The 27,344-nt window shown below is 46.0% G+C and overlaps 1 protein-coding gene across 1 annotated transcript in view; it reads left to right on the plus strand.

Moving 5' to 3' along the window:
* USP34 (ubiquitin specific peptidase 34) overlaps positions 1-27,344 on the plus strand; it is a 3,618,222-nt gene that overhangs the window by 2,046,483 nt on the left and 1,544,395 nt on the right. Inside the window, exon 40 of the mRNA XM_069608012.1 lies at positions 17,334-17,454. Within this exon, the coding sequence (XP_069464113.1) occupies positions 17,334-17,454 (121 nt within the window). The remainder of the gene's footprint in view (positions 1-17,333; positions 17,455-27,344) is intronic.

Raw genomic sequence — 27,344 nt, forward strand, 5'->3', positions numbered from 1 at the left:
ACCACATTATTAATAAATAAATTATCAGATGTTTAAGGGTTTCTTCACCGGGATTACAGTCTACAGAGTGCCGTAGGAGCAGCAGTATTTGCCCACAGATTTAGACGCTCTTGAGTCTTGAAGAGGTTCAAACAAAATTTCATGTAAAGTTTCCTTCGATGTTGATCCTGGAACTTTATCAGATAATTTTGAGTTTCGTTGAGAGCTCTTTTCTGCATCGGGATGTTTTTCATTAAGCGATGTTTGCAACTCAGTTCGCCAGTTAGAATCCAGTCCTGCTTCCAGAGTTTGTTCTTAACAAAGTTTTGATTTGTCTGTAAGGTTATTAGGCCTGTGCCAAGTTCTATTAATATTTTTTCAGAACGCTCGACCTACATTGAGAGGACGGAACAGGACCTCACTTTGTTTGCTTGATTTAGTATCTCGTATTGTAGAGACAGTGAAGCCATTGCGACCTTAGTTTGCCAGCAGACTCTTGCATTAAGAGAGGTCAAGCTAAGTTCAAAGCGAATGCAGGCCGTTGGAGTTCCCTTAGGTAAACCGAGAACACAAGACCAAAACATGTTTTCCAGACTGTCCCAAGTTTCGAATGAACATCCCAAGGCACTTTCTGTACCGTACAGAAGTGCAAGAACGGCTTTTTGTTTATAGAATTGAAGTACTGGCAGGACTGAAAATTTGCCGTATTTTTTGTTAAGCCAAGCAGCTTGAATTGCGAGTTTTTTGCACTTCATTTTGATGTTATTAGCCCATGGAGCATCATTTATATTGGAGTTAAAAATAGTCCCCAGGTATTTAATTTCGGATGTACATGCCAACATTTTGTTTCCCAAATACCACTTTGGTTACTTAGACTATTTGAACCTTGCAGTTTTTGTAATACAATGATCTCAGACTTGGTGGTGTTCACAACCAGAGCATTTTGTTTCACATAGGTTCCAAGTGCATTCAAGCTACGCTGCAGGCCATTAGGTGTCGGGTCCATCACAATAAGATCATCAGCATAAATCATGTGGCCAATGTGGAGGCCATTGATTTTAGGAGGAAATGACATTGCTTTCTTTAAGCTTAGGTCAACATCAGATATAAAAAGGTTGAAGACTATCGCAGCCAAAGGGCAACCTGTTTGACCCCACAGAACGTTTGGATGGCAGATGAAAGTCTTCCCTTTTTATCAAGTCTAATACGGATGTTGGTATTAGTGTGAAGATCCTTGATAGCTAAAAGTAAGCTTAACGGGCAGTTCCATTTCAGCAACTTAGTCCATAGAATGTGTCGATCAATGCTATCGAAAGCATGTGATAGATCAATTGAAGCGATGTAGATTTTATCGCCGCGCCGCAAATTGTCCATTTTCAGCAGGTTAATTAACAAGAGATGCAAGCTGCACCCCACTCCCTTTGTAAAACCAGTCTGTCTTGGGTCTATTTGCTTACTGGACAAAATCCACCTCTGCAGATCGCGTTGCAAGAGTGTCGCATACATTTCCCCAAGACATCTAGTAAAGCGATTGGCCAGGATTGGCTCAATTATCTTTCTTAAAAATGGCCACGATAATTGTACTTTTCCACGAAGTAGGTGTTGAAGAAGTGGACGCAATCTTCGTGAAAAGTTGGTAACAGAATTCTGCCCATTCAGCAGGATTTTGTTTCAGATTGAAGTTCGTCAACCCGTCCGGGCCCTGGGCTCGGGATGAGCTTAAGTTGGTGATGATTTCGAGGATATCAGTTTTATCAAAGCTTAAATCCCACTGTTTTAAGTCATCAAAAGGCAGGGTTTCCAATTCACCTTTTTTACCATAAAGCTGTGTAAAGTTCGTGTGATATAAGTTCGGCGTCTTGTTGAAGAAGATATGCTCAATGGGCTTTTAACCAATATTTATAGGACTGCTTGATTTTTTTTCTTTTGCAAAAGGTAAAAGGGGATTGGAGATCTAGAACAGTGTCGAATCTCCATTCTCATTTGACGTTTACGTTTCAAGATGTTCAAACAAAAGAATGAGTTCGCTGAAAATATTGCCGCTGAGAACCGTTGTCAGTTTCTTTATATTGTTTTAGCAGATGTTGTTATTCAATCTGGACAGTTTCAGCTGAGAGGGCTAGTGTAAGAGACCTAACCTCCGTGTCTTCAAGGCGCAAGCGAATTCTATTGGATTGTATTGAGATTTTATGGTTCCAATGTGCACATGGTTTAGCATCTGCACTAATTGTTAGTTTTAGGAGGTTATGATCACTTTCGGCCTTATCGATGACTCTGAGGGATTGAACCCGAACATGCAGGTTATCTGACACATAGAAGTAATCGAGGTTAGATTTCTGACTGAACCTTTTCCAGGTGGTCTTTGCTGGAATGTCGCCCTCTGTGCATCCATTCAACATAGTCATTCCCCTCGCAGAATTTCACCGATCCAGGCTTGAGTATCGAGTAGATTTGGAGATTTGCTAATCGGCAACTCAAGTTGAGATTTTATACAATCAATATTTAAGTCGCAGCATAACAATATGTTTGGTAAAAGTTCCTTTTCATTAATGACATTGATGATCGAAGACACATGATCAATGAATTCAGCTGAACCGAAAGCTTTATGTTGCCAGTACAAATTGATGATAAAAATTGTATCCATAGGTTGTCTGGCGGTCGACTCCGATTTAACTGTGACCAATATAGGAGGTTATACTTTTGTCTTCGACAATTTTGTAACCTGAGCTTTTTCTGATCATAGTCAGGAGATCCGCCACAGGTCTACCAGATTTTTTCATGGTGGCAGGATTTATAGAGATATCAAATTCATCACAAATATGCGGTTGGGCAAGCCAAGTCTCCTGTAGACATACAAAGTCTAATCCATCGAGCCAAGGGTATTGGAACAGATGATTGAATCCACAAGAATTCCAAGACGCTATCCACAGCAGGATTTCAGTGTGAGAGGTTGAACATTAGCTCTGATGTGACTCAACCAAAGATCTAGAAACCCAATCCCACTCATTAGGTTTGAGTGTGTCTGTGATGTTATTTAAGGTGTTATTATGTTCTTCACAAGAAAAGGTGATTTGGATTTGATCACTCATTATTTTTATTTTTGAAGGAAGCGACTGCAGCTTTGAGTCCGTTGTTCTTTCCTTCATAGGGTCCGTTAATACTTTCTGGGTTTCCAAAGCGCTAGGCTCCACACGAGCACCATTTAGCTGTTGGAAAACTGGTGACAGGGTTATCTTCGGAGCCAAGGAAACATCAGGTATGGGTGTAATATTTCCATTATACGTTGCATCTTCACGCAAGTCAGAGCCCATCGACAGCAGCACTGAAGCAGATTCCAAAAGGATATTGTGCACCATTCCAGAGTCAATGTGCAGACGCACACCATCATTTTGGGGCTCTTTATAAAATTCAACAGTTCTTATATCGGTCATTTCAATTGTACGTAGAGTTGGCACATAGTGGAAGAGACGCAACACATTGGTCCGGTTAAGTGTAAAGCTGTTGTTTGCGGATGATATTCGTTCCAGAATAAGCTGATATTTAGAAGTATTCTTCTTAAGTATGGAAGATATTGGCTTACTTTTTGAAAAATGCACGTGTTTGTCAGTGCATTCCTGATTGCGAAGGCTTGGAACAAAGGTTGATCGATCTCCATTTCCCTGAAAGCCACGCAAAACGGTGTTCATGGAAGCTTTAGGAGTTTTGTTGATGAGCACGGAGCTTCGGTCGGAAAAGGTGTCAATGTCAAGAATGTTCAAGTTGTTCCACCTTTCCCCGAGGGTAAGTATTTTCGGGCTTTCCTGTGTTAGATTTATTGGCTCACAAGTAGATTTCATAAGAACAATAACACACTGACGGGCACTCTAGTTCGTCTCTTTCTGTGGCACATCTATAGGCAGGCTTTTACATGGAGCATTTGGGATCTCAACTACTGGACGATTGACAGAATTGTCAACAGATGGATCCACTTCCTCTTCATAATCGTTAGTTGACCGGTCTAGAAGATCATCTAAAGGCTAATGCAGTTCTGTAGCTACTTTTCCAGCAACAGGGCATTGAACCTTATTAGCGTCCACAGTCAGGTCCACGATATGCTCATTGTTCGGTGCATCCGAATTTATGGTGAAACTTATGGTTTTCAGGTTTCTTAAAAATTTGTGGGAACCAAGTGTGGCTCGAGACTTCCTTTTGGTAATGTTCTTTGATTTTTTTGGTTGATTATGTTTCCCAGTCAGTTGCTTTGATTTGATCTAGTTATTGAAAATGGGAAACAGTTCTTCCTGACGACCCGAAGAATCCACAGCCTCAGGAATAATTCCAGAGGTTTCTGGTTCTTGATCATCAACAATGTTGGGAGTTAAATTTGAAGAAGAAGGTTCCTGAACGTTCAAGTTTGCTCCATTATCTTTTTGTTTCGAACTAAGAACCGCGTCAGAAAAGGAACAGATGTTTGTATCTGACACAGGTTCATCAGCATCACCGGTATTATCGGCAGAGGAACGTAGTGCATCAGCAGGACTAGGCATCTCGCCAGACGTAATTAAGTCCTTGGTTAATTCAGTGCTGCAACTCAGTGACTCCAATGGAACCCTAAAAGGGCTACAAATCCTAGGAGGCAAGCAATCTGTCGGCAACTTTGCACCAGATTTCAGGGTTTGCTGTTGAAGAATGCCTAGCACCTGTTTGGCCACGTCAGCAAACAATCTTTGGTCCTCCTAATCTTTTAACCGGTGCTCATTAAACAACATGCCGGTGCAAGAATCGTCTTTTTCCATCAATCTTGCCAAGGACTGCTTCGACGTGGTGTTTTCACTCTCTAAGTCACTCAATTTTGTATTTAAAAGGGCTACTAGAGTTGTAAATCTTTCATGCCATCCTGAATTTGCTTGTATAATTTCAGGAAAGGAGATATTGTCATTGACATGGAGGACATCAGGACAGGTAATAGTTATTGAGAAGTTTTCCTCATGATTTTTTCAAAGTCCCATTCAGGACCTGGATTAGGTGCTGTTTTTCGATAGATTCGTCAGATCTTGGGAAATTCACGTTCCATGATAGAAGATTCAGATGAATCGTTGTCAGATCAACAGTCAGACTCTTGTGGGCGAGCATTATGTACGGTTGTCTCTGAGGGTGGAACAGCTTGATACCTATAGCTCTGGTCAGCTGTTTGTTGCCGAAAACGCGAAGAGAAGGCAAAGCAGGATGGATTCCCCATAGGATTCTGGTTGTTAGACAGTTTATATTTGGCTTGTGTGCAAAGTAGTTCCGGGGAACCACCATCATCAAGACGTCTTCTTTTAAATGGCCACGAAAAAAAGTTTTTTGCAGGCACATGGACCGATCTTTCTTGGGCATTCTCTTTAGACAAGTTACAAGCTGAATCCAATAATGGAGCCGCATTTTCTTTTGAGGTCAGACGATCAGTATTAATTTTCTCCAAGTGCAGCAAGAATTTGTTAGTAAGTTCATTTTCAACCGACTTTTGCCTAGATGGAAGCGGCAGCATGTGTTTGAGAGAGAGTTCTTTATTGTTTGTAGACATTGGAGTTGTACAAAGAGCTGCAGGAGGCAAACGGGGGTGGTGGCCGAAAACAGCAAAAGAAGAAGGAAGGGACCTTTCACTGTCCATATCTAGGTTTGCAGCAGCAGTTGGAGTATGCTGTGGTAAAATCGATACTGCAGGGCTTGATAACAGCAGGCAAGAGGCAGGGTTCACCCCGCTACTGAGACTGAAAGAATCACACCTAGGCTGTGTCAAGGCAGCAGACGCATCAACCGCCGGCTGCAAATCAACACGTGTAGCTATTGGGGCGCGGGCAAGGCTATACAGACGTTGGACTGGATACACAGCAGACGCACTGATTGGAGTCTCTTCGAACGGAAGGTGAGAATTCTCGGTCAGCGCGAGTGTCCGTTCCACCAATAATACTTCACAAGAGCTCGGGACGGAGGATTCAAGGGAAGACACAGGTAAGGGAAGGGGGCTCACATTGGACTTATCAGTGTGTAAGTTGCAGAGGGGATTTCGCTGCTTACGAATTTCAAAGTCAATGTCAATAGGCATACTAACAGCAGTTTCAGCGTGCACATGGATAGAGCCGGCTTTGGCTAAACTTACATGGGAGGTGCATGCACCGGCGTGTTTCAAAGGGAGAAGGTATTTTCCTTCGATCTCTCGGTGCAGTTGCAGGCGTGTCGAGGGATGCAAAGCTGTTCTTTACTTACGTCGAACACTCGCAAAGCAACCCGTGCCGCAGGCGAGTCTCCTGGAGGGGGCATAGTTCCTTTCAAGAGAAGGCTCCACAGAGCTCCACAGACTCCAAGACTCTAGGTGACTCTGCATCCGCTCTGCGGAGAGTCTGGAGTTTTGTGAAAGCAGCAGTAAGTAGCTCCGCCCCCAACAATGAAGGCAGAAGAAACACTGAACAGGCAGCAGGGTCCGCAATCCGCAGTACTCCAAGACTCTACATGAAGAAGTCTTCTGTCTCTGGGGTACCCCAGCAGTGGATCTGTTCGCCACGGAGTCCAACAGGAAGTGCAAACAGTTTTGCCCAAGGGAATTCCCAGCGAACAGTGCACTGGGGGATGTATTTCTGGTGGACTGGACCTTCCCTCTCCATTACGCCTTCCCTCCCTTTCCCGTCATTCCTTGGATTCTCAGGAGGTAGAAGAGATGATCGCCCTGGACTGGGCGGGGAGTAATGTGGTACTCTGATCGCTTGGATCTGACCATCTGTCCGCCACGCTGGTTGTCTCTGCGTCCGGATCTCCTGACCCAGTCGGAGTGTCGAATGCTCCACCGACCCTGGATTCTCTCAGCCTACTTGCGTTGCTCTTGAGGATGAGGTCTGATGACTGCGACCTCTCACACCTGTACACATGCAGGTGGAGAAGATTTGAGGCGTGGTGCAGGGAACGCGAGATTGACCCCATCTCTTTCCCCACCACCACAGTGATGGAGTTCCTTCTGTCACTTGCCTCATCAGGCCTTCAGGTTAGCACAGTCAAAGGCTTATTGGCGGCCCTGTCTATGTTCAAGAAGTCCCCAGACCAAGGTTCCTTCTTTACTATTCCGGTCATGGCCCAATTCCTGAAGGGCCTTCTCAATAGGTTTTCGCCAACCCCCTTCTGTTGTCCCATGTTAGGATCTTAATCTGGTTTTGACCTACTTGATGGCGGCTTCGTTTTAGCCTATGCACTCATGTTCCTTACGACTTTTATCCCTTAAGACAGCTTTTGTAGTGGCAATCACATCTGCCAGGAGGTTTAGCGAGCTGCAAACTTTGTGCTGCAAACCTTCTTTTCTAAGGTTCTTTTGTGAGAAAGTCTCTCTCAAAGTCATTGAAATGTGAGTAGTTCCAAAGCTGCTGTAATATTATTTTGGGATCTAATCCTCTTTTCTTCTCATGCTTGTATCCAAAAAGCAGATATCACTTCACTTCAGTTTTCCCATTAAAGATCTGCATGAAAACATCGACTTTATCATAACAGAAGATTTTTTTTTTTTTAAAGGTTGAATTGCAAAAACATAAAAGCGTATAATGGATAAAAAACAAGAACAAAGTTGTCGTCAAATTGACATAAACAAAACTAGAAAAAATAACAAATTACAAATCTGTAGACACCCATATACGTTTCGGCAAGCAAGCCACCTGCTTGGCATAATGTCAACAGCCTTCCTCAGGGTGGATTTACCACATGACCCCAATCGTCGTAGTGGGTAATCAAAAGTAGGGCAAGCCGGTAGCGACCCTTGTTCGTGCAAGGTTTGTAACGCAGATGTAAATAAGATCCAATCAGCCTGACAAATCTGGTGGGTTAAGCTTAGGCTCCCTTAAATCCAAGTGCATCAAATTCACATGTTTCAATGCGGTTCAACCGAACTTTCTAGAATGCAGAGTTTATGTAAGTACAGAGACCTTGTGGCACAAAGCCGAAAAAAAGTGTGGTTCGGTGTTCTAACTTCCTCAATTGAAATGGGCTTGGTTTCTCTCACACTCGCCAAACTTTTTGTTAATTGTTGTTGCGGGACTCAACTGGCCAGGGTTTCCTCCCTTGATCGTTCCTGTTCATTGCGTAACAGTCCCCTCTTCGTCGAAGCTTGGCGTTTCATCCGAAAGCTTACACAAGTCACCTAGGCTGAGGTTTCCTTAAAGCAAACAGAGCTCCTTTCCGAATGTCTGAAAGTCAGGCCCGGGTTCCTTCATAAGTGATTCAGAGTTTCACCTGCCCCAGTCTATCGATTCGCCTGTCTTTTACCCTCCTCCACATCCCTCGAAAGAGGAAGAGCGGTTCCACTGACTTGACCTGAACAGAGCGTTGAGCTTCTATGTTGCTCGCACATGTGAGTCTCGGTGGTCAGATCAGTTGTTCGTGGCCCATTCTTTTTTTCTCGAAAGGTTGTGCCATAACAATTCAAACTCTTATCACGTTGGATTGTTTTGTGCATATTTGAGTGGTACCAATTTGCAGACAGGGAGCTTCCAGCGGACTTCAGGGCCCACTCAACCGGAGGGGTTTCAGCCTCTACTACCCTCCAAAGAGGGGTTCCTGTTAGGGACATATGTCGAGCAGCCACATGGTCATCCTTGCATACATTTACCAAGCACTATGCTTTGGATGTTGCATGGGGAGCTGATGCACGGTTTGGTAGGGTGGTTCTACAGAATCTACTTGTTTAAAACTTTCTGCCCTCCTCCATTATTCTAACTGCTTGGGCAGTCTGTCAAGATGAGGAATCTGCTTGAGAAAAGCAATCCATTGAAGGATAAATTACTCACTGTTACAATCTTTCTATGGATTATTCTCCCTCAGATTCCTCACTGAACCTCTCATCCATCCCATTTAGAAGGTTTTGTGGCTTGTCGCTTCTGTCCAAACAAGAAGACATCTGGTGATGGCTCTTAGATGAACGCTTCTGTCTTATTCAATTAAAATTAAAAATAAAAAACTTTTTTTTTCAATCATTATTGTGTTTGGATGTTTCGTTAAGCACTATTTCGATAAATTCGTCATACAAGCCATACAAATAAAACACAATAAAAGTAATACCTGCACGGTAGAATGTTAAAAACAAGTTTATCAACACATCTTCTGCAATAGACAAATTATAAGCAAATAAATAGCAAAAGCTAAAAAGGCACATAAAAACATGGGTCCCTGAATAGATCACCGATTTATAGGAGAGCAAGCTCGCAGTCTCTGCTACTATCCATAGTTATCTCTATGGTCTTGTTACTTCTGTGGGCATGACACTATTGTGTAGTAGCAGCCCGGCCATTCAAACACCCAGAGCTCCATGTCAGAATACCATTTTCTTAAGTCTAGCGCACCAAGTCCACCGCAAATACCTGAAAGTTGCGAATACTGCAGGAGTATCAGTAGAATTGCGGCAGGCGGTGATGGTGTCTGAAATGGTCCTGCAACCCTGCGAATGCAAAACGGGCTTCAGGTGTTGCTTTATTAGCAACAATGTGGCTAGGCAAAGCAAATCGAAATGCACCAAGTCCTCATTCGCACTTTTACATAAAGGGCACAGGGAATATACCTTCTCCCGCCACTTGGACGTCACAGCTGCCACTGGAAGTGTGCGCCAAATAGACATTTTATGTAAAGAGATCTTTCCCACTTCGTGTTCACATAGTCAAGATATTCCTTATATCCCAGCTGCGGTTTGATACTTATGTAGCTCGACAAGAGCCAAGGGCCCATTTCACAATATTTTTTGTCTGATGTTGCTTAAACTCGGATTCCTCTAGTACCCCTCCAGATCCATGGCTTCAAGAAACAGCTTGACATGCAAGGCTCATTTCAGGGATGATCCACCCTGCTGAGCATCTCTGTATTTGGCCAGGTTCACATTGGCCCAGAGCCGAACCATGTACAGCACTGGGTGAAGCCAGCAAACAAACTCAATGCCCTGCATGCCCGTCTCCAAGAGAACCATCTTTGTGGGTGTACTTGCAGGAATACCAAGGCTGGTCTTTAAATACCTATATTTTACTATCACCAATGTGCAAGTATGTAGCTGCCCCCACAGCTCTGCCCCATAAATGGCAGCCTGTCTTGCTTGGGCTTTGTAGGCTTCAAGGTCGATGCGTACCGCTCCATTACCATTTTCACCTTTGAATCTGGCTAACGCGCCCCCGTATCTGCCCAAAGTAGCCTGTGCATTCTCCATCTGCATAGGCCAACTGCCCGTGTACGTAACCCTTATCCCCAGGTAGTCATAAAATGCTTCTTGTTCAAACCCTCCCTCTTCCAGGGACAGCTTGAAACCCTTTTCTTTCCCCCTAGGGTTAACTTTAAAAATTTACTTTGTCTTTGCTGCATTCAGTACCAGTCCGTTCTCTCCACAGAATGCAACAAATGCAGCCATTTGCCTGCGGACTCCCACAGCCGTTGGAGGGAGGAGGACTGCATTGTCTGCAAACATCAGCACTGGTATCTTGTCACCCCGCTAGCACTGGTGCATCAGTCTGCAGTGTCAACATCTTTCTGATAACAGCGTTAATAATCATGCAGAAGCCTTAGGTGCCAGAACACACCCCTGGTGTACACCGCTCTCCACATTTATCCAGCTTGTGGTCCTGCCATCTGTCCCCCACCACACTGCAGCCTAATTGCATGTATACATGCTCTGGATGGCACACAGAAGGGACTCTGGGATGCCAAGCCCCCTTAAGACCTCCAAGATGTGCTGTCTGGGCACTGTGTCAAAAGTATTTCTCAGGTCCACATAAACTGCATATACTCGTATCTTCCTCAGAAATGCGTACTTATCAATGATCAGGGGCAACATCAGGCCCTGGTCAATAGTACTCAATCCATCACAGAACCCATTTTAACAGTGATCAAGTATTTGGTTATAGTTTACCCAGTCAAACAGATGGGACCGTTATGCCCTAGCAAAATTCTTTCCCCCAGAATTCAATATCCTGTTGGGATGGATCCCTGTTAAGTTTATACTGGCTGATTAGCCTCCTCCTGTGGTTTTTCCTTCCGCAGCGTTCATGCGCAAGGGGAAAAAGGGAGGAACTGAAGCATGGGGGCGTAGTGAAGTGTTATATAAATGAGGCCTGACGTCACATCGGGAGCTGATGATCGAGAGCTGGACAAGACGGTTCGACGATAGAAAAGTTTCCAAGCTGCAGATCTGGATGATGGATATCAAGATCAAGATGAGGAATCTGCGGGAGAAGAATCCATAGAAAGATCATTGCGGTGAGTCATTTCTCCTTCTCTAAATTGGTCATTGTCATGGCCACTGGGCAAGAACCACAAGCTACACTACTTAAAGGCTCCAGCTGGACCCAGTCCTGGCACCTTTGGCACCAGGCTCATGAGTAAGTGATCTCTGCACACTTTATTCTGGTGCATGTGCCTTTTTTTTCCCCCTGCAGGGCCTCCAGGTCGGGCGTGGCCATATGAGATAATGGGGCTGCACATGCAGCATCATATAGGAGTGGCAGGGTGGGGCCACGACTTGGGACCAATGGCCGTGGCCGGGACCAGGCTATTTAAGCCTGCCCCACCCACATGCAGGCACTACGCCTTAGTCTGCTTACAGCAGCGTAACGCTCACCGCCGCCTGAAGCGCATCTGTACCTGGTTCCAGCAGCTTACCTGATTCCAGCAGCTTACCTGATTCCAGTAGCAACTGCAGTCAGAGCACATCCTTACCTGATTCCAGCGGTAACTGCAGTCGGAGCGTATCCTTACTTGACTCCAGCAGCAACTGCAATCCGGGTTTTTCCTTACCTGATTCCGGCTCCCAGTCACAACACTTACTCAGGAGTCCACTTTCAGCCAGCTTCATCGCAGATTCAGGCATCCCTCATCCACCAGCAGATCTTCGGATAACAGCATCCCAGTCTGACTTCGCCAGGCCATCCCTGCAAGAGAAAAGGACAAAATAAGGTTAGAAAAACCTATAAAGACATTACACTAAGGTCGTGCTCAAACCAATCCTCGCGCTTGACCAAAAAACCATACTTACCACCTAATAGGACATCGCGAACTCCCTTCTCCTCCATTGGGGCTCGCACCTTGCACCGCAACTACTGATGGGCCTCATATCACCTATTGGGGAAAAGGAAAGACATTACAAGAGGTACAGACAATAATCAAGGAAAAGACATTACAAAAGAATACAGACAATAATCATTATTGAAAGATGCTTACCTTTGAAGTGGTTCAGCCACAGCCGGTCTGGGCTGCCACGCATATGGACCAGTGAAGGAACTCGGTCTATCTAAAAGCACCCCTGCAGTGAGAAGCAGGACTGAGAACTCGCCATCATAATTAAACAGGGGCAGTACCTACAACCAGCGCAGTCCACAACACAGGAGCACGGGAAGAAGCCTGACCAAGGGCAACCAGTTCCAGCGAGGGCTGCAAGCGTGCCGCAACGTCCCCGCAGAGAGCAGTTGAGCGTAACAGTTACTACTTACCTTGTTCTTTCTAAACTTGCTTTACTACAGTACAGTGTTCCAATATTGATCTAACTGTTTTCAAAAGTAAAGTGTTGTTACTCTGTAGCCATATCTCCCCAGAACTGAATGTGCAGATAATGTGTAGGTGTAGGGTTCTACTTACCTATCCTTTTTAATTGCTAAGAGTTGCCCAAGTATTAAATAATTGTATTTTTATGTATTGTGCCTAACTTCTGTTATTAAGAGTGCTCTGTGTGTGCTTAACTGAACCCTTCATCCCTATCACACTCTCCTAAGTCTAAGCCTTACTTCTCAATCAAACTACCTTGATATGAGTTTGGCTGCCATTAATCGCTTTCCCTTTTCACAATAATTGGGTGGCTTCTCAGAATCTGTTCACAGAACTGATTCCGAAAATCCATATTAGCGTTTGTGGTCAATGCTGGGACACTTTCCTTTTTTATTGTGAGATGGTCTTCTGGGAGTAAGACTATCACTAATGTGCCCAGTGAAAAATTAACCTGTCTCGATTACCCTGTGGATATCCTGGCCGCAGTGGTTGCATACGTCAGCGGCTGCTGGTCCCGACATCAGCTGCAGGTCCCGGCTGCTGATGAAGTGGTTGCAGCAGCTGCAGTGGTAATGACTGCCAGTCTGGTGTCAGCGACTACTGGTCTGGTGCAGGTGGCACCTGGTTCATACTCTGTAACTCCTAGTCTAGTGACAGTGGATTCTGATGCTGCACTCCTCCTATGCTTTTGTGCTGGTGTGGATTACTCCTTGACATGGTTCCTGCTTACTGCCCTCATGCAGACTCCGTCATTGTGAGGCCCCTCATAGTCTTGGCTGGCAATAGAAATTTGAGGTCTATGAAGTATGAAGTTGAAGGGGTGCCAAGTCCAACCTAGTATCCCTTCTGCTCAACCTCCTCCTCCTCAAGGATTGTGGCTTCTTCCGAAAGCTGTTTGGCATATGGTGGATGGGCATCAGGGGCTGCTGGAAGGTTGTACATGGTCTCACTGAAGCTAATGGCATATAGCTGTAACCCCAGTTTTTCATCTGTTGCTGTTGCACTTCTTGGTGGTGTCATCAAGGCCTGGCTCTGCTCAGACAGTGGTTTGCTGTATCCACTGCTTCCTGTCTCAGTCTCATGACGTTTATTTTCAAAATAAAGTTTGTTTGAAAGGCTAGGTGGGGAAAGTCAGTAGGAAGGTTTTGAGGAAAGAAATGTAAAAAGTAGGGAGTACAGGGGAAAAAATGGGCAAAATTGATGTGGTGGTTCAGGTACTGTGGTGGTGGTGGTGGTGCTGTTGCGGGGGTACTGCTCCTGCACGTCTTCCTACCACTTTTGAGACTCCTTGCTCCTCAACAATTTGAGAGTGGCAGCTGGAAGTAAAGTCTCACTTATATAGTCAAGCCCTAAAAAGCCAGAAAATCGCTTCACTTCACCTGAAATGATTGTGTGAGGTATGCAGCGTATCACATGCTTCGCTTTACTCGAAGCAGAATGTGATATAAAGCACATGCCAAGAGCAAACCAAGCACATGCTTCGCTTTGACTGAATCGGAGCTTGACATAAAGTGCATGCTTAAAGCATGAATCCCATGGATCCTCTCATGCAGTTGGGTGAAGAGAATCGTGATCTAAAGCACATGCACAAGCAAGCAAAGCACACACTTCTCTGGTCCCAAAGCAAAGCATGATGTCAAGAGCATGTGCTAAAAATTGAAATACACACTTCACTTCCACTAAGGCGATGCATCGAAGTGTGACATAAAGTGCATGCGCAAACCAAGGTAAGCTCAGACTTCGTCCAATTGATTCGAGATAAGCACAATGCGTTGTCATTGCGCATGCTCAACTTTCTGCAGATGTGTATTCTGTGAAGGCATCATGAAGTAGACACAGACAACAGATTCAAACTTGGATATCAAAAGCTTTATTAAATTAAATGTCAGGATGGAGTAAGTCCTAACTTAACCAATGCCAAAGTGGGATTTCCCTACCTAAAGAAAACTAAGGATAGTCTGTGTCAGGAGGTCCAAATCAACAGTCTGTCTGTGTCAAAAACCTATACTTGCCCTCACAACTAACTGTATACAATGTGTTGAGATGTCGGCATCAAATGAATAGTGTTGAAAAGAAAGTTCAGAGCTTCTTCCAGCTCTTGGCTTGTAATCATCTTCCCCTTCTGCAAGTTCACAACAGTTCACAATATATCGGGGTTCTCTTCCCCGAGAGTTCAAATCTTCCAGTTTTTTCAAAACAGTCCAGTTCCTTGGGACACTTTCCAGCTCTTTTGTCATCAATACTTTTCACTGATTCACATAGGTAAGTCTGTTTCTTGACTTCAAAGTCACATAAGCAGTTGTTGCAAAACACAAGCTTCTTACAGATAATTTCTTTGGCTTTTTCCATAAAGGGGGGCACTTGGTCTAGGTGCAGTTGCCAGACCACAGGGTACCCCATTACAGGTCAAGCAACCGATACCTCTTTGGGTCTGCTTTCCATTAACACAAATTATCCACTGCGTTCCTTTGACAGTGAAGCTTGTTTCTTTCATCAGTGTTACACTCTTCCAACACTTTATTGTGGCTTAGTTGGCCACCATGCACCTTGTTACACTTTTGTATTCTTCTGGCTCTTGCCCATACAGGTTTCCTCTTAACCTTCAGTTCCTTGAACTCTTTAGCTTTGGCCAATACTTGGTTTCTCATCTCATACCCCTCTTGGTATTCTCTTGGCTTTGCCAACACTTGCATTTGAAACAATTCATTCCGTGGTATCTGCTGCTTGCACCACCTTTCATTCCATTCACAAGTACTCATAACTTGCTTTTGCTCTGTGTGGTATTCAAAAGTGCCCACAAAGTCTTTCAATTTGTTCAGTATTCTAGATTACTTGTTTCGGCATTCAAAAGTGCTATTTACAACTTTCAGTTTGTTCGGCATTCAGTAAGCATTTACTTCAAGTTCCCGGGGCACCACGGTATGAGTGTTTCCCTGTTTCCACTCACCGGTTGTGCGTGTCTGTTCACTTCATGCTTTGCTTTATGGTTGCCTATGCCTCTGCTCTTCTCTCGTGGAGGACGTCGAGAGCACCGCTCGCTCTGCTGGAGTTTGGCGGCGACCGGCATGCTTCAGCACCTCACAGCTCCTACTGTGCGCATCAGACAAGGAGGGTTTGCAGGACCTCTAGACTCTCTTGTGGCTGGCCTCAGCCACGGCATCCCTCTCTCCTGTCAGACGTGGCTCACAGCGCCTGTGTTTCCTGCTCCTCTCTCTCTCCAGTCTACTTCTTTCCAGCCTGCTTTGATCCAGCCCGATTTCTCTCAAGCTACTTTCTCCCAAGCTGCTGTCTCTCTGTGTTCTGTGTGGCCCGGCTTCTTATACCTATTGGGCTTGTTAAATGATCACAGGTGTGGGTCATTAAGTTCAATTGCCTGGCCATAGTGATACTCATTAAGTGGATGTGTCTGGTTGTTCCACTCACAAGCCTTCATAGCCCTCTTTTCTTCATCTCAGTACCATAGTGGTGTTTGGGGAGGTTGAAATTAAAGGTAATGTGCATAACTCTGTGTTGTCTCCTCCTTCTCATCCTGGTACTTGACTGATATGTGTCTGCATTAACAATATAAGGCGGGTATGTGTTTATCCTACCCAAAAGAGGATGTGTCCTCCTAGTCATTCTCTTCCTCGTCCCAGTGTTAAGTTAGTGTTTCTGGGGGACATTCTGCGGGGGATAAAGGGGAAAGGGTTGACAGTAGCCTACTAAGGCTTGAGGGATAGACGGTTCATTCTGAAATTGGAATGGGGAATACCATGTCTCACCTAAGGACGTCATCTCCTCAATCCCCAGGTTCCCTCCACTCAGGTGATCCTCCCTTGCATATGCACCCCCATTGTCGGGATCCAAAAGCGATGGCCTTTCCCTGGCCAGCTAAGAGGAGGATCCAGGGGGAAAAGCAATGAGGACGGCCTCAGGTTCCTCACAGGCCAAGGTATAATTGTGCATGTCTCATGTCCTGCGGCTTCTCTGAACAACTTTGCTTTGCACCGGTCCACCATTTTGTGTGCTGCAATGAGAAGTGGGTTGACATTCTCCCAATTTTGGGAAGAAGTTTCATTGGGCGACATTCAGTAGTTTCATCCACACTATTTTTAACCATGAATAATTTTGTGTTGGTTTCACATTTGCATAGCATTTATGGAAGCCCATATGTTCAAATTTTATTATTCCCATTTCCTGCAATCATGTTATATTTTTTTATAAAAAGCAGGATCAGATTTACTGAAACAATCTTCTCCATATCTTTAATCTGAATCCGAGGCATCAGACTCCTTCCTTAGTAAACCAAATCCTCAGTGGTGCAAAGTTCTTCGAAGTGCAATTTAATATAAAGGGGAGATCCTCAGAGTTCCCCCAAATTTTGATTGGATGCAGCCCCAAATACAGTTATTTTTTTGTCTGAGCTGAACAATGCCATGTCATTTAATGTTACCCTTATGTCTCCTTTAAGCAGCAAAGTGTCCTATTACGGTAAAAAGAAAAGGCAATGATGGACAGCAACAGTCACATGCCCCTACACCCATCATCAGGCCTTTTGACACAATTTTACCATGTGTTTGCTGTTGCCCATGAATAAAGAGGTTTGAATGTTCAACTGAAGTCTTTCCCCAAAGTGCATTTTTCAAGAGTACATTTAAGATAAGCCCATTTTCATTTCTCTTACTTTCCCACCCGGGTTTCACCTGCCTCATTTTGTAAAATGGTTTCAAATTAGAAAGGCCTAGGTTTCTTATGTAGAGCGTTAACTTCCACTACCAAATCTTCCATAAAACCTCTATGTGTTATAGTTGTTGACTGTATTTCACAAGCCAGAACTTAATTCTATTATGCAATGTTTTCTTTTATAGCAGAGAGATCTTTGACCCTCAAGATGGAAGTATTGAAGATGATGGACTAACGGGACTGCTCAGGCTTGCCACCAGTGTCATTAAACACAAACCACCATTTAAATTTTCTCGTGATGGACAGGTATGCATGACATTATTTGATGTGCGTTGGAGTACTCTTCAGTTTTCCCCAAACAGGGTGCATTGAGGGGTGTCCAGTTGGCTTGCATCATCTCTGAGCCATATCTTTGACTAACGTACCATATTCTGTATGTTCTCTTAGATGCTTAAACCTGGGCTTATGTCTTTGTTTTTCCTTTTGAAATGTATGGACAAACATAGGTCGAGTTACCAACATCACTAAGTCAGAGGCATTTTGTTTAAAGTGATGGCATGTGAACTAAGCTGCAAGAAACATGCATGCAGTTAACTTTTGGATTTACACAAGGGCAGCCATTCACTGATATTTCTTAGTTTGGGGATATAATCAAATGGCTGAAGCTTACATAGTGACCAATAGGATATACAAAAATATGTTTCTGATGTTTGTTAATCTGCTTAGAATCACATGCTGTGCATAGGTCCGACATCCAGTGGTCACTGCGGAGTATTGCATTTTGTTTTTCGTAGTCGAAAAGGGGACGTCGACAAGGCATGTCTGTAACACTATCCCTATAGTGACGTGCGTTGTACCCACAATCCCTCATGCGTCGAGGTCCCTCAGATTGTTTTTTTCCGCCCAGCTACTGGTCGCCTTTATGCGGAGCTCCTAGAGAGACATTGCAAAATAGTTTCTTCGACCTTTGGTCGTTTGTCATTAATATCAATAACTTGGATCCCTCCCTCGACGCAGAGCTGTTTCTCCGCCGAGCAAGATCTTTGATGGAAGGACGAGCGGAGGGGATCCTTCGGCGCTGCCGAACACGTGGCCAGGCCTCGCCGGCCTTACACAGTAGGGAGAGTGGGGTTTTGTGGTCTCTTCTCTTTAAGAATGCCTTTCTCTTTCCCCTCCCTCTCTTTCGAGGTCGTAGTCACACTTCTTGCCCTCAGCTATGGAGAGGACGCCATTTAGGTTTTGCCCGCTTTGCAAGGGTAAATATACCTGGAAGGATAAGCACAAACGGTGCAACCGTTGCTTACCTCTCGATCACCAGGACGACGGCTGTGCAGCCTGTAAATTACTAAAGCCCAAAACTCTAAAAGACCGCAGGGTCAAAAGGTGGGCGGCCTACGCCATGTCTAGGCCTGACTCCTCGCCCGCCGCCGCCAAGTGTGACAAGGACAGTGACTACACGGCCCCCGTAACAGAGGCTGTAGACCTCTCAAAGGAGCGTTCACGCTCCTTGTCGTCCATCCCCGGCCCCGACAAGCCCGGCTCACGCCCAGCTTCTGGGGATGAACACCCCGGCGACAAGGACGTACACAGAAAAACACCAAAGCACATACCCCCCCGGCACGCATTCGTCGAAGACGAAGGCAGCCATAGCGCCAACGGGGACGCCGGGCCCACCGCCGTCTTCCGCCAACCGTAAGGGTTGTCAGCCCTCCCCGCCACCGCCTCCGCGACAGGGCATTCTAAAAATAAGGCCGCTAACACCAAAACCTCCGGCGACGTGCATCGTAAGAGCGCTCACGTTGCCAGCAAGGACTCGACGAGCAAGGACTCGACAAGCAAAGGCTCGACGTTACATAGCGCGATGGCGACCGATCCCTCGGAAGAGAGAATGATCGCCTGTCATGATGCCTACCTCCAAGGAGCCAGGTCCGACCCAGCAACCCCAGAGGCAGGCATCATTTCCCCCAGGGGAGTGCCAGCGGGCCCAAGCTGGGGCCCTTTGGACGCAGTCCTGGCGCCTTAGGCGCCAGGCTCATGTTGGACCTCTGTCCTGGCGCCTTAGGCGCCAGGCTCATAAAGCTAGACATGTGTTCAAGTGTTTTAATGTGCACTTACCTGATGCAGACCATGCTGCCACATCCAGGCCCTCTTGAGGCCTGAATGGAACTACTTTACCTGTGGGATTACTTTCCACCCGGGTGTGGTCGGGGAAGGATACATACCTGATCGGAGGAAGGATACACACTTGGAACTTCTTCCAAAGCTATTTAAACCACACCCGATCAGCAACTCCTGCTTCGCGTTGTTCTGCTCCTCGCAGCTGGACTCTCACTGTGTCAGCTCCTGCATCTGGACCTCAGCCACGCCTGTCAGTATCCTGGGTCACCTGCAAAGGGAGACAAAAGACCTTACCTGCTAAATCAGCACCACAGAGACATCACACCGACGATCCTGAAAAGGAAGACATCATTTTAAAAGCATTTCGCTACGATCGCTGCAGCGCTGCATTTCACTCACCTTTCCTGGACGCCACCATCTTCAGCAGCGATCATCCGGATCCACAGCCACTTCCCAGAGCCTAGAGAGAAAGACAAGAACAAGTTGAGAGAAGGAAGGGAATAGGAAAAGCTCAGTTTCCTTCTAAGTCTTACCTGTTAGGTCATTCCCATTTCATTTCGGGTCTTGCCGCTTCCAGGCATCCGGACCCCGGGCCCTATGGGGAAAAAAGACAAAGACATTGAATGAGCGAAGGCAAAGACATTACCCGAGCGCTCATCCAGAACTTACCTGTCATTTACTGGAACTGCACGTTTCACCTCGGGTCGGCGCCATATCTCCGGCATTCCGAACCCCGGCCCCTAAGGGGAAAAAGACAATGAACATTATTATTAAGCTTGGACTTTTGAACTTGCAACAGAACTTTTACAGAGCCTTACCTGAATAGTCAAGCTTACCTGAACTCCCATCAATCCTCAATCCAGTGAAGTAACTGGGTTTCAACGCGCCCCTGCATCAGAAGCAGGATGGAGAGCTCATCCTTCCTGACCCTAAGGTGAGACTTCACGGGGAATCGTGGAAGGGTGTCGTGGAGGGTTGGAAGAGAGTGGGAGGCTTGAGCATAACTCAGTCAGTAGGTAATACTCCCTTTTCACGCACAGGGGAATATTCTTGCGAGCCGGAGAAGCCAGAGTAGAGGGGCCCTTCCTGTCCATCTTCAGAGTCCTGCGCTTCACCGTTGAAGAAGCATCAGCACTCGAAGCCAGACCTGCGCCTCCGTGGGAATCAGGTGAGCGTTACATCGCCGAAAGCCTCGCGCGCATAGCATCTAAGGACGGCCAGAGACGTACGGCGAGTGAGACGCCGAAAACCACGCACAAGGCCAAAAATACGCCGAAAGCGCCGGAAGACAGATCAGGCCAGTTCCCGACGCCGACGGAAAGCCCTAGCCAGCGAGAAGGCTACTCAGAAGGCGAATGCTCACTTTCTTCGACGTTATGGGACAGAACCAGACAACTACAGGAGGAAGAAACTCCTTTTTCATTCCCAGACCATCCTGGCCGACCTCAGTGGACCTTTGAAAGGTTCCAGACCTGTATGGATAAACTAGACAGGTTCATGTCCATCCCAGAAGACAGGGCACCCAAGAGACCAAGGGAGGCACCCCTGGAAGAGTCCAAGGGCTAAATATCAGAAGTTTTATAACCCCATACAGGAGGACATATACTCTTACAATCTCACTGAGGAAGATACCTTCTTCCAGGAGGAAGATGAGTTCACCTATGTTGAAGACCAACAAGAAGAGGAAGGTTTTCACAAGGACACTAACCTAGGTGAGGAGGGATTCCAGGAGGACACAGGCGAGGGTGACCCAAATTCCTGGCAGTCACCAGCTAGGTCGACAGACACAGGCAGTAGCAGTATAGTCATCAGGTCTACTGAAACTACACCAGTCAGGAACCCTTCGCCTGTCGATGATCAGCCCACCTTCAATGCACTGCTGAAGAAGGCAGCAGCACATTTTGAAATTGAAACTGGGGAGGTCACTCCAGACACCGATTTTGTGGAGAGGATTATCAAGGAAAAAACCCCCACTAGCCAAATTATCCCCGTCCTCGCCTCTGTTAAGAGACGTATTACCCCTTCTCTTTCCACTCCTGCATTGGTGAGAGGGGTCAATCCGAGGATTGAGAAACTGTTCTCTCCCTCTCAATCACACCCATTATAAATTAAGGTTCACTCAATCCCGGACTCCCTGGTCGTGACCAACACCAGGAAAAGGGCAGGAGTCCCACTATCTACCAGCAAGGCACCCCCAGATAAAGAGGGGAAGAAGCTGTATGCCCTAGCCAAGAGAATCACCACCTCTGCAGCATTCTCTACCAGAATTGCCAATAATAATACTCTATTGGCAAGCTACGCTGATGCTCAATGGGCAAAGCTCAAACAGGACATCGAAGAAGTTCCCGAACCCCTAAGGACTCGTTTGCTGGCTACAGTTAACGAGGGCTCTCTGGTCAACAAAAGCATTGTCAAGAATACCCTCGATACAGCAGAGACGGCTGGCCGCACTTTGGTACAAGGAATTTTGCTGAAGCGTCACGTCTGGCTTCGCAATTCCGGATTTAAGGCGGAAACCCAAGCGTCCCTTATTAATAAGCCCATAGAGGAGTCCAACCTCTTTGAGAAAGCAGTGGATGACGCGCTGGAGAACGGGAAGAAAGAATTTGACACAATAAAGACCTTAGACCAAATTTCAAAACCCCCTAACAGGCGGGGATTTGGTAATAAGCGCTTTTTTCGTGGACAACGCCAGCAACAAAACCAACAACAACAGTATTCTGCCAGCAACTACCAAAGTAATAGTGGCCAGTACAATCAGAGGGGTCAACGCCTTGGCAAAGGGAGAGGCCGGGGTTCCACCCCCAGAGGCTCCCAGGCCACCAACACCACCAAGTGACGCGAAGATTCGCGTCTCCTCCCATGCAACGCCGGTCGGGGGCCGGTTAACATCCTTTCTTCCAGCATGGGAGGGAATAACATCAGACCACTGGGTACTTTCCACCGTAGCCCGCGGCTACTGTATAGAGTTCAACAGTTCCCCAACATACAGACCCCCGAGGGGACGCCGCATGACACCAGAACACCTCGCCATCCTTCTCCAAGAAGTGGACCAACTGCTGGAAAAAGGAGCCATAGAGGTCGTGCCTCTATCTCAGGTAACGGAAGGTATTTATTCAGTGTACTTCCTTGTACCCAAAAAGGATCTAACCATGCGCACTGTATTAGATCTGCGCCCAGCAAACAAGTTTGTCAAACCCCAAAAGTTTCGTATGGTGACCTTACAGGAAGTGATCCCACTGCTATTTTAGGGAGATTACATGACGACACTGGACATGAAAGATGGATACTTTCATATTTTAATGTTGCCAGCGCACAGAAAATACCTCAGGTTTATGATAGAGGGCAAACGCTACCAGTTCAGAGTGCTACCCTTCGACATAGCATCTGCACCAAGGGTATTCACGAAAGTACTGGCAGTGGCAGCGGCCCATCTGCGCAGATTATCCATCCCAGTATACCCTTACCTCGACGACTGGCTCATGACAGGGGATTCTTACGAGACATGCTTCTCAAACACCCAAAAGACTGTAGACCTTTTGTTCCAACTGGGCTTCTCCATCAACGAGAAGAAGTCCAGCTTAGACCCCAGCCAAGTCAAACAATTCCTAGGGGCTCTAATTCGAACAAAGGACGGCCTCGTCTTCCCCTCCAACGAGAGGGTCCAAAACATGCTGTTTCAGATCCCCCAATATGTGGCAGGTCGAGAGGTGACGGTGCGCAAAGCGATGCGCTTGCTAGGAATGATGGTGTTGTGTATTTATTTGGTACCTCACTCGCGCCTGCGCATGCGCCCAATGCAAGAGTGGCTCAACAGCCAGTGGTGTCAGGCCAGCGGACAATGGGACGATCTAGTGGTGGTCTCGCAGGCCTTGGTTCTCTCGCTACGGTGGTGGACAAAGGAAAACCTGATAATAGGGAAACCCTTTGGCACACCCGCGATGGAGGCCACTTTAACCACGGACGCATCCCTCACAGGATGGGGGGCTCACCTATCCCATCAGACTGCTCACGGAGTGTGGACTGCGAGCATAGCATCCAAGCACATAAACCTACTGGAGGTGTTCAAAGCACTAAAAGCCTTCCAAGAACACCTACAGGGGAAGACAGTGATGGTCCTTACAGACAGCACCAGAGCCATGTACTACATCAACAAGCAGGGGGCACCCACTCTCCAGGACTGTCCAAGCTGTCCCAGAATATATGGAAGTGGGCTCTCAGACACAACATGTTCCTACTGTCACAACACGTACCAGGGGAACTCAATCTGCTAGCAGACGAACTCAGCAGAGACTTCCCCCTGCCCGAAGAGTAGACGTCTTAACGCAATGGGGATTCCCCGAAATAGACCTGTTCGCAACTCTGGAGAACTCACAATGCCAAAATTACGCCTCCAGGTACCCCCAGAACCAGTCCAAGGGGAACTGTCTGTCGATTCAACGGTCAGGGAAATTGGTTTACGCCTTTCCCCCGACTCCCCTTCTCAACAAAGTTGTGCACAAGATGCACCAGGAACAAGTTACCATGATACTAGTGGCCCTGATGTGGGCCCGGCAGCCATGGTTCGCTCACTTGATGGAGATGTGCCTATCCCCCCCAGTGAAACTTCCCTGCCCGTACAACATGCTGTCACAGGACAAGGGCAGGACACTGCATCCATGCCCTCAGACCATGAACTTAGCAGCCTGGCTCCTGAGATCATAGAATTTGGACATCTACAACTCCCGCAGAGATGTATGGACATCCTCAGGGAAGCCAGAAAACCTAATACTCGCCACTGCTATTCTAGCAAGTGGAGAGGATTTGTCATCTGGTATAGAGGAAAGAGCATCAACCCGGTTGACTGCTCTCCCACACATATTGTTCTGTACTTGACCCATTTATTGGATTCAGGTCCAGTGTTCAATTCCACTAAAGTCCACCTGGCGGCACTTTCTGCATACACACTTCCCAACTTAGTGTCATGGTGGATGATCCCAGTTATCAAGGCCTTCATGGAGGGGGTAAAGAGAATACACCCTCATTAGCTAACCCAGCTCCCGGATGGGACTTAAATGTGGTACTTTCCAGACTCATGGGCTCGCCATTTGAACCCATGCACAAGGCAACTCTTAAGGACCTCACTCTTAAGACTGCTTTCCTAATAGCTATCACCTCCATTAGGAGAGTAAGTGAACTAAAGGCTCTTTCTGTTCTAGACCCCTTCGTAACAGTTCACAAAGATAAGGTGGTTCTACGCACACACCCAAGGTTTGCACCGAAATTCATCTCGAAATTCCATGTAAACCAGTCAATAGAACTACCAACGTTCTTTCAAAACCCTTCCAACTTGGGAGAAAAAAGTCTGCATACACTGGATGTACGCAGAGCTGTCATGTTCTACATGGAAAGAACCAGGCCACTGAGAAAGACTAATCAGTTCTTTGTCTCGGTGGCAGCAGGAAGAGAAGGAGATGCAGTCTCAAAGTCCACTATATCTAGATGGATTGTTCAATGCATCACTCTCTGTTACACTCTTGCTAAGAGAGAACTACCCTTCAAGCCAAGAGCACATTCTACTCGAGGCACTGGGGCATCCATAGCATTCATTGCAAATGTTCCCCTTGAGTCCATCTGCAAAGCGGCTACCTGGAGTTCTGTGCACACCTTTACAAAACACTACTGTCTAGATGCACACTCTAGATCTGACTCCCAGGTGGGACAGGCAGTATTAAGACATCTTTTCTCTACTGTTCCTTCTCATAACCCACCGCCAACTCCGGGTACTGCTCGCTAGTCTATGCACAGCATGTGATTCTAAGCAGATTAACAAACATCAGAAGACAATACATCACTTACCGTAAAAGCATTTCTGTTGGTTGTATCTGCTTAGATTTACATGCACCCACCCTTCCTCCCCGCTCGGATGGAAGGAACATAGACATCTTTCTACATCTCTCTCTTTTCTGTACTCACTCACGTATAGAAGGCTCCTTCAGGGCAGAAAAAATACAAACAGAGGGACCTCGACGCGTGAGGGATTGTGGGTACAACGCACGTCACTATAGGGATAGTGTTACAGACACGCCTTGTCGACGTCCCCTTTTCGACTACGAAAAACAAAATGCAATACTCCGCAGTGACCACTGGATGTCGGACCTATGCACAGCATGTGACTCTAAGCAGATACAACCATCAGAAATGCTTTTACGGTAAGTAATGCATTGTCATATGACCTATCTCTGCCCTGAAAACTACATTTAACAAATGAATGCCAGTAGTCTCCGTTACCAAAGAGCAGTAAACATGATATGGACTCGAGATTCTAATGTGCTGAAGTTGCTGTCTTCCTTCACCATCATCAAGATGCCATAAAAAGCAACAATTGCAGAAAAGAATGATGAAACACTGTCATACAAATGCAAGTACATGAATATTATATTTTTAGTAATCCTCTCTCACACTTTCATGTGTTGGATAGGGACTCCCTTGATTCCATGCTCTTTGGTCTGATTGATTCTCTAAATTTCTTATTTTTTACTCTTCTTTTCTCTTTCCAATATTGTTGTAGTGAATTCATTGGCATTCTCTTCATGAGGTCCTTTTGCACCCTCATGAGGCTACTTACAACTAACGCTGTGCTTAGTTTAGACTCTGAAAGCAAAGATGTGTTTTGTGTCTTGGGGTGAATCATAACTCGGACACCTGAGAATCCTGCCAGACAATGCTGCAAAGGTGTTCTATACTCTCCATAAGTGTAGAGGTGTGAGAAACCAAAGGGTGTCTCACCTACTAGTCCCCGGTAATCTCTTTGTCAGGTGGCTAGGGCACGGCCATCGGCTTTGGATCCAGACCCTGAGGGGTGGACCAGTGCAGGAGGATCACCTGGTTGAAGGGTCTTCAGGGAGTGGGGTTGAGAGAAGCAGCATTCCCTCTTTTCCCATACCCATGACCCATCCTATTTTACAGGATTCTCCAATGTTCCAACTCCCCCTTTCCCCTTCTGCACAAACACTGGGCCGAGGAAAGAAGGTGACTGAGAGTAAGGAGGCTGGCCCTTACATATCTCATTGGACATGTCCCGCTTATCGGGTCAGGCAAAGTCAGGCACTTGACTTTAACCACCTTCAGCTGATACCCATTAGCTCTCCCCAAACGGAGAAAAGAGGGAACGTAGAGACACACTCTGAGCAAGGTGGAACAAAAGAAGAAGCAGAACTTGCAGGGTGAAGGCGAACCTACTTTTTTATTGTGATATAAATTTAGGTTTTTTACGCAAACTTTCTTAAATACAATTTGATCATCATTCATTAAACAAATCCATACCATACAGTTTTCCACATAATAAAAGATAATTGATCAATAACAATCAAATAAGATAAAAAGTGAGGACACACTTCCCACCCACGACAGCAAATAGTTTACCAGTATTTTTGTAGAATGAATCCTGAGTATTGCAATACTCTTATGACATTTAGTGTCAATTTAGTCTCATGGCCAGCAATCATTCTTTCCCAGAAGGCACTTGATGATAATCGATCAATTGTCCTGACTGAGTTACCCAGGTATTCAACCCTAATATCCCAGGAACCTCTACAGAATCTCAATAGATGCTCAAGTGTTTGTTTACTCGGGTCCGTACACTCTGTGTACAGACTCCTAGTCCCTTCTGCAAGTCCCCATTTGGCCAAAACCGAGCCCGTTTTGATCAAATTCAGACCTACTCTCATGAAATGCTGCCTTCCTTTTACGTCTGGAAACTTCATTAAGTACCTTGGAACAAGCCCTGCTTTTTTCCATACTTAAAGAAGGATGTAGGGATAGAAGATGACGTCACCATATCTGATGTGGAAATCCAATCTCATTGCTTTTTTGACCTTCAATGGATTTGTGATCAATGTATGATTATCTTGTTCACAATAGATCAATAGATCTTCTGCCACCTTCTTAAGTTCTCTCAAGTTTATGGAGGTGTCTAAATTCAAATTGACCAGAAGATCTTCATACAATGTGTTTGTCATTGGCGCCAAAATGGACCTATATAAGGAAAGCAATTTCCACTCCACTCCGATATTAAGGGATTTTAGGCCTAATTCATA

This window comes from Ambystoma mexicanum, chromosome 4q (assembly GCF_040938575.1).
Source record: "Ambystoma mexicanum isolate Mex_15411 chromosome 4q, UKY_AmexF1_1, whole genome shotgun sequence".
Lineage (NCBI taxonomy): Eukaryota > Metazoa > Chordata > Amphibia > Caudata > Ambystomatidae > Ambystoma > Ambystoma mexicanum.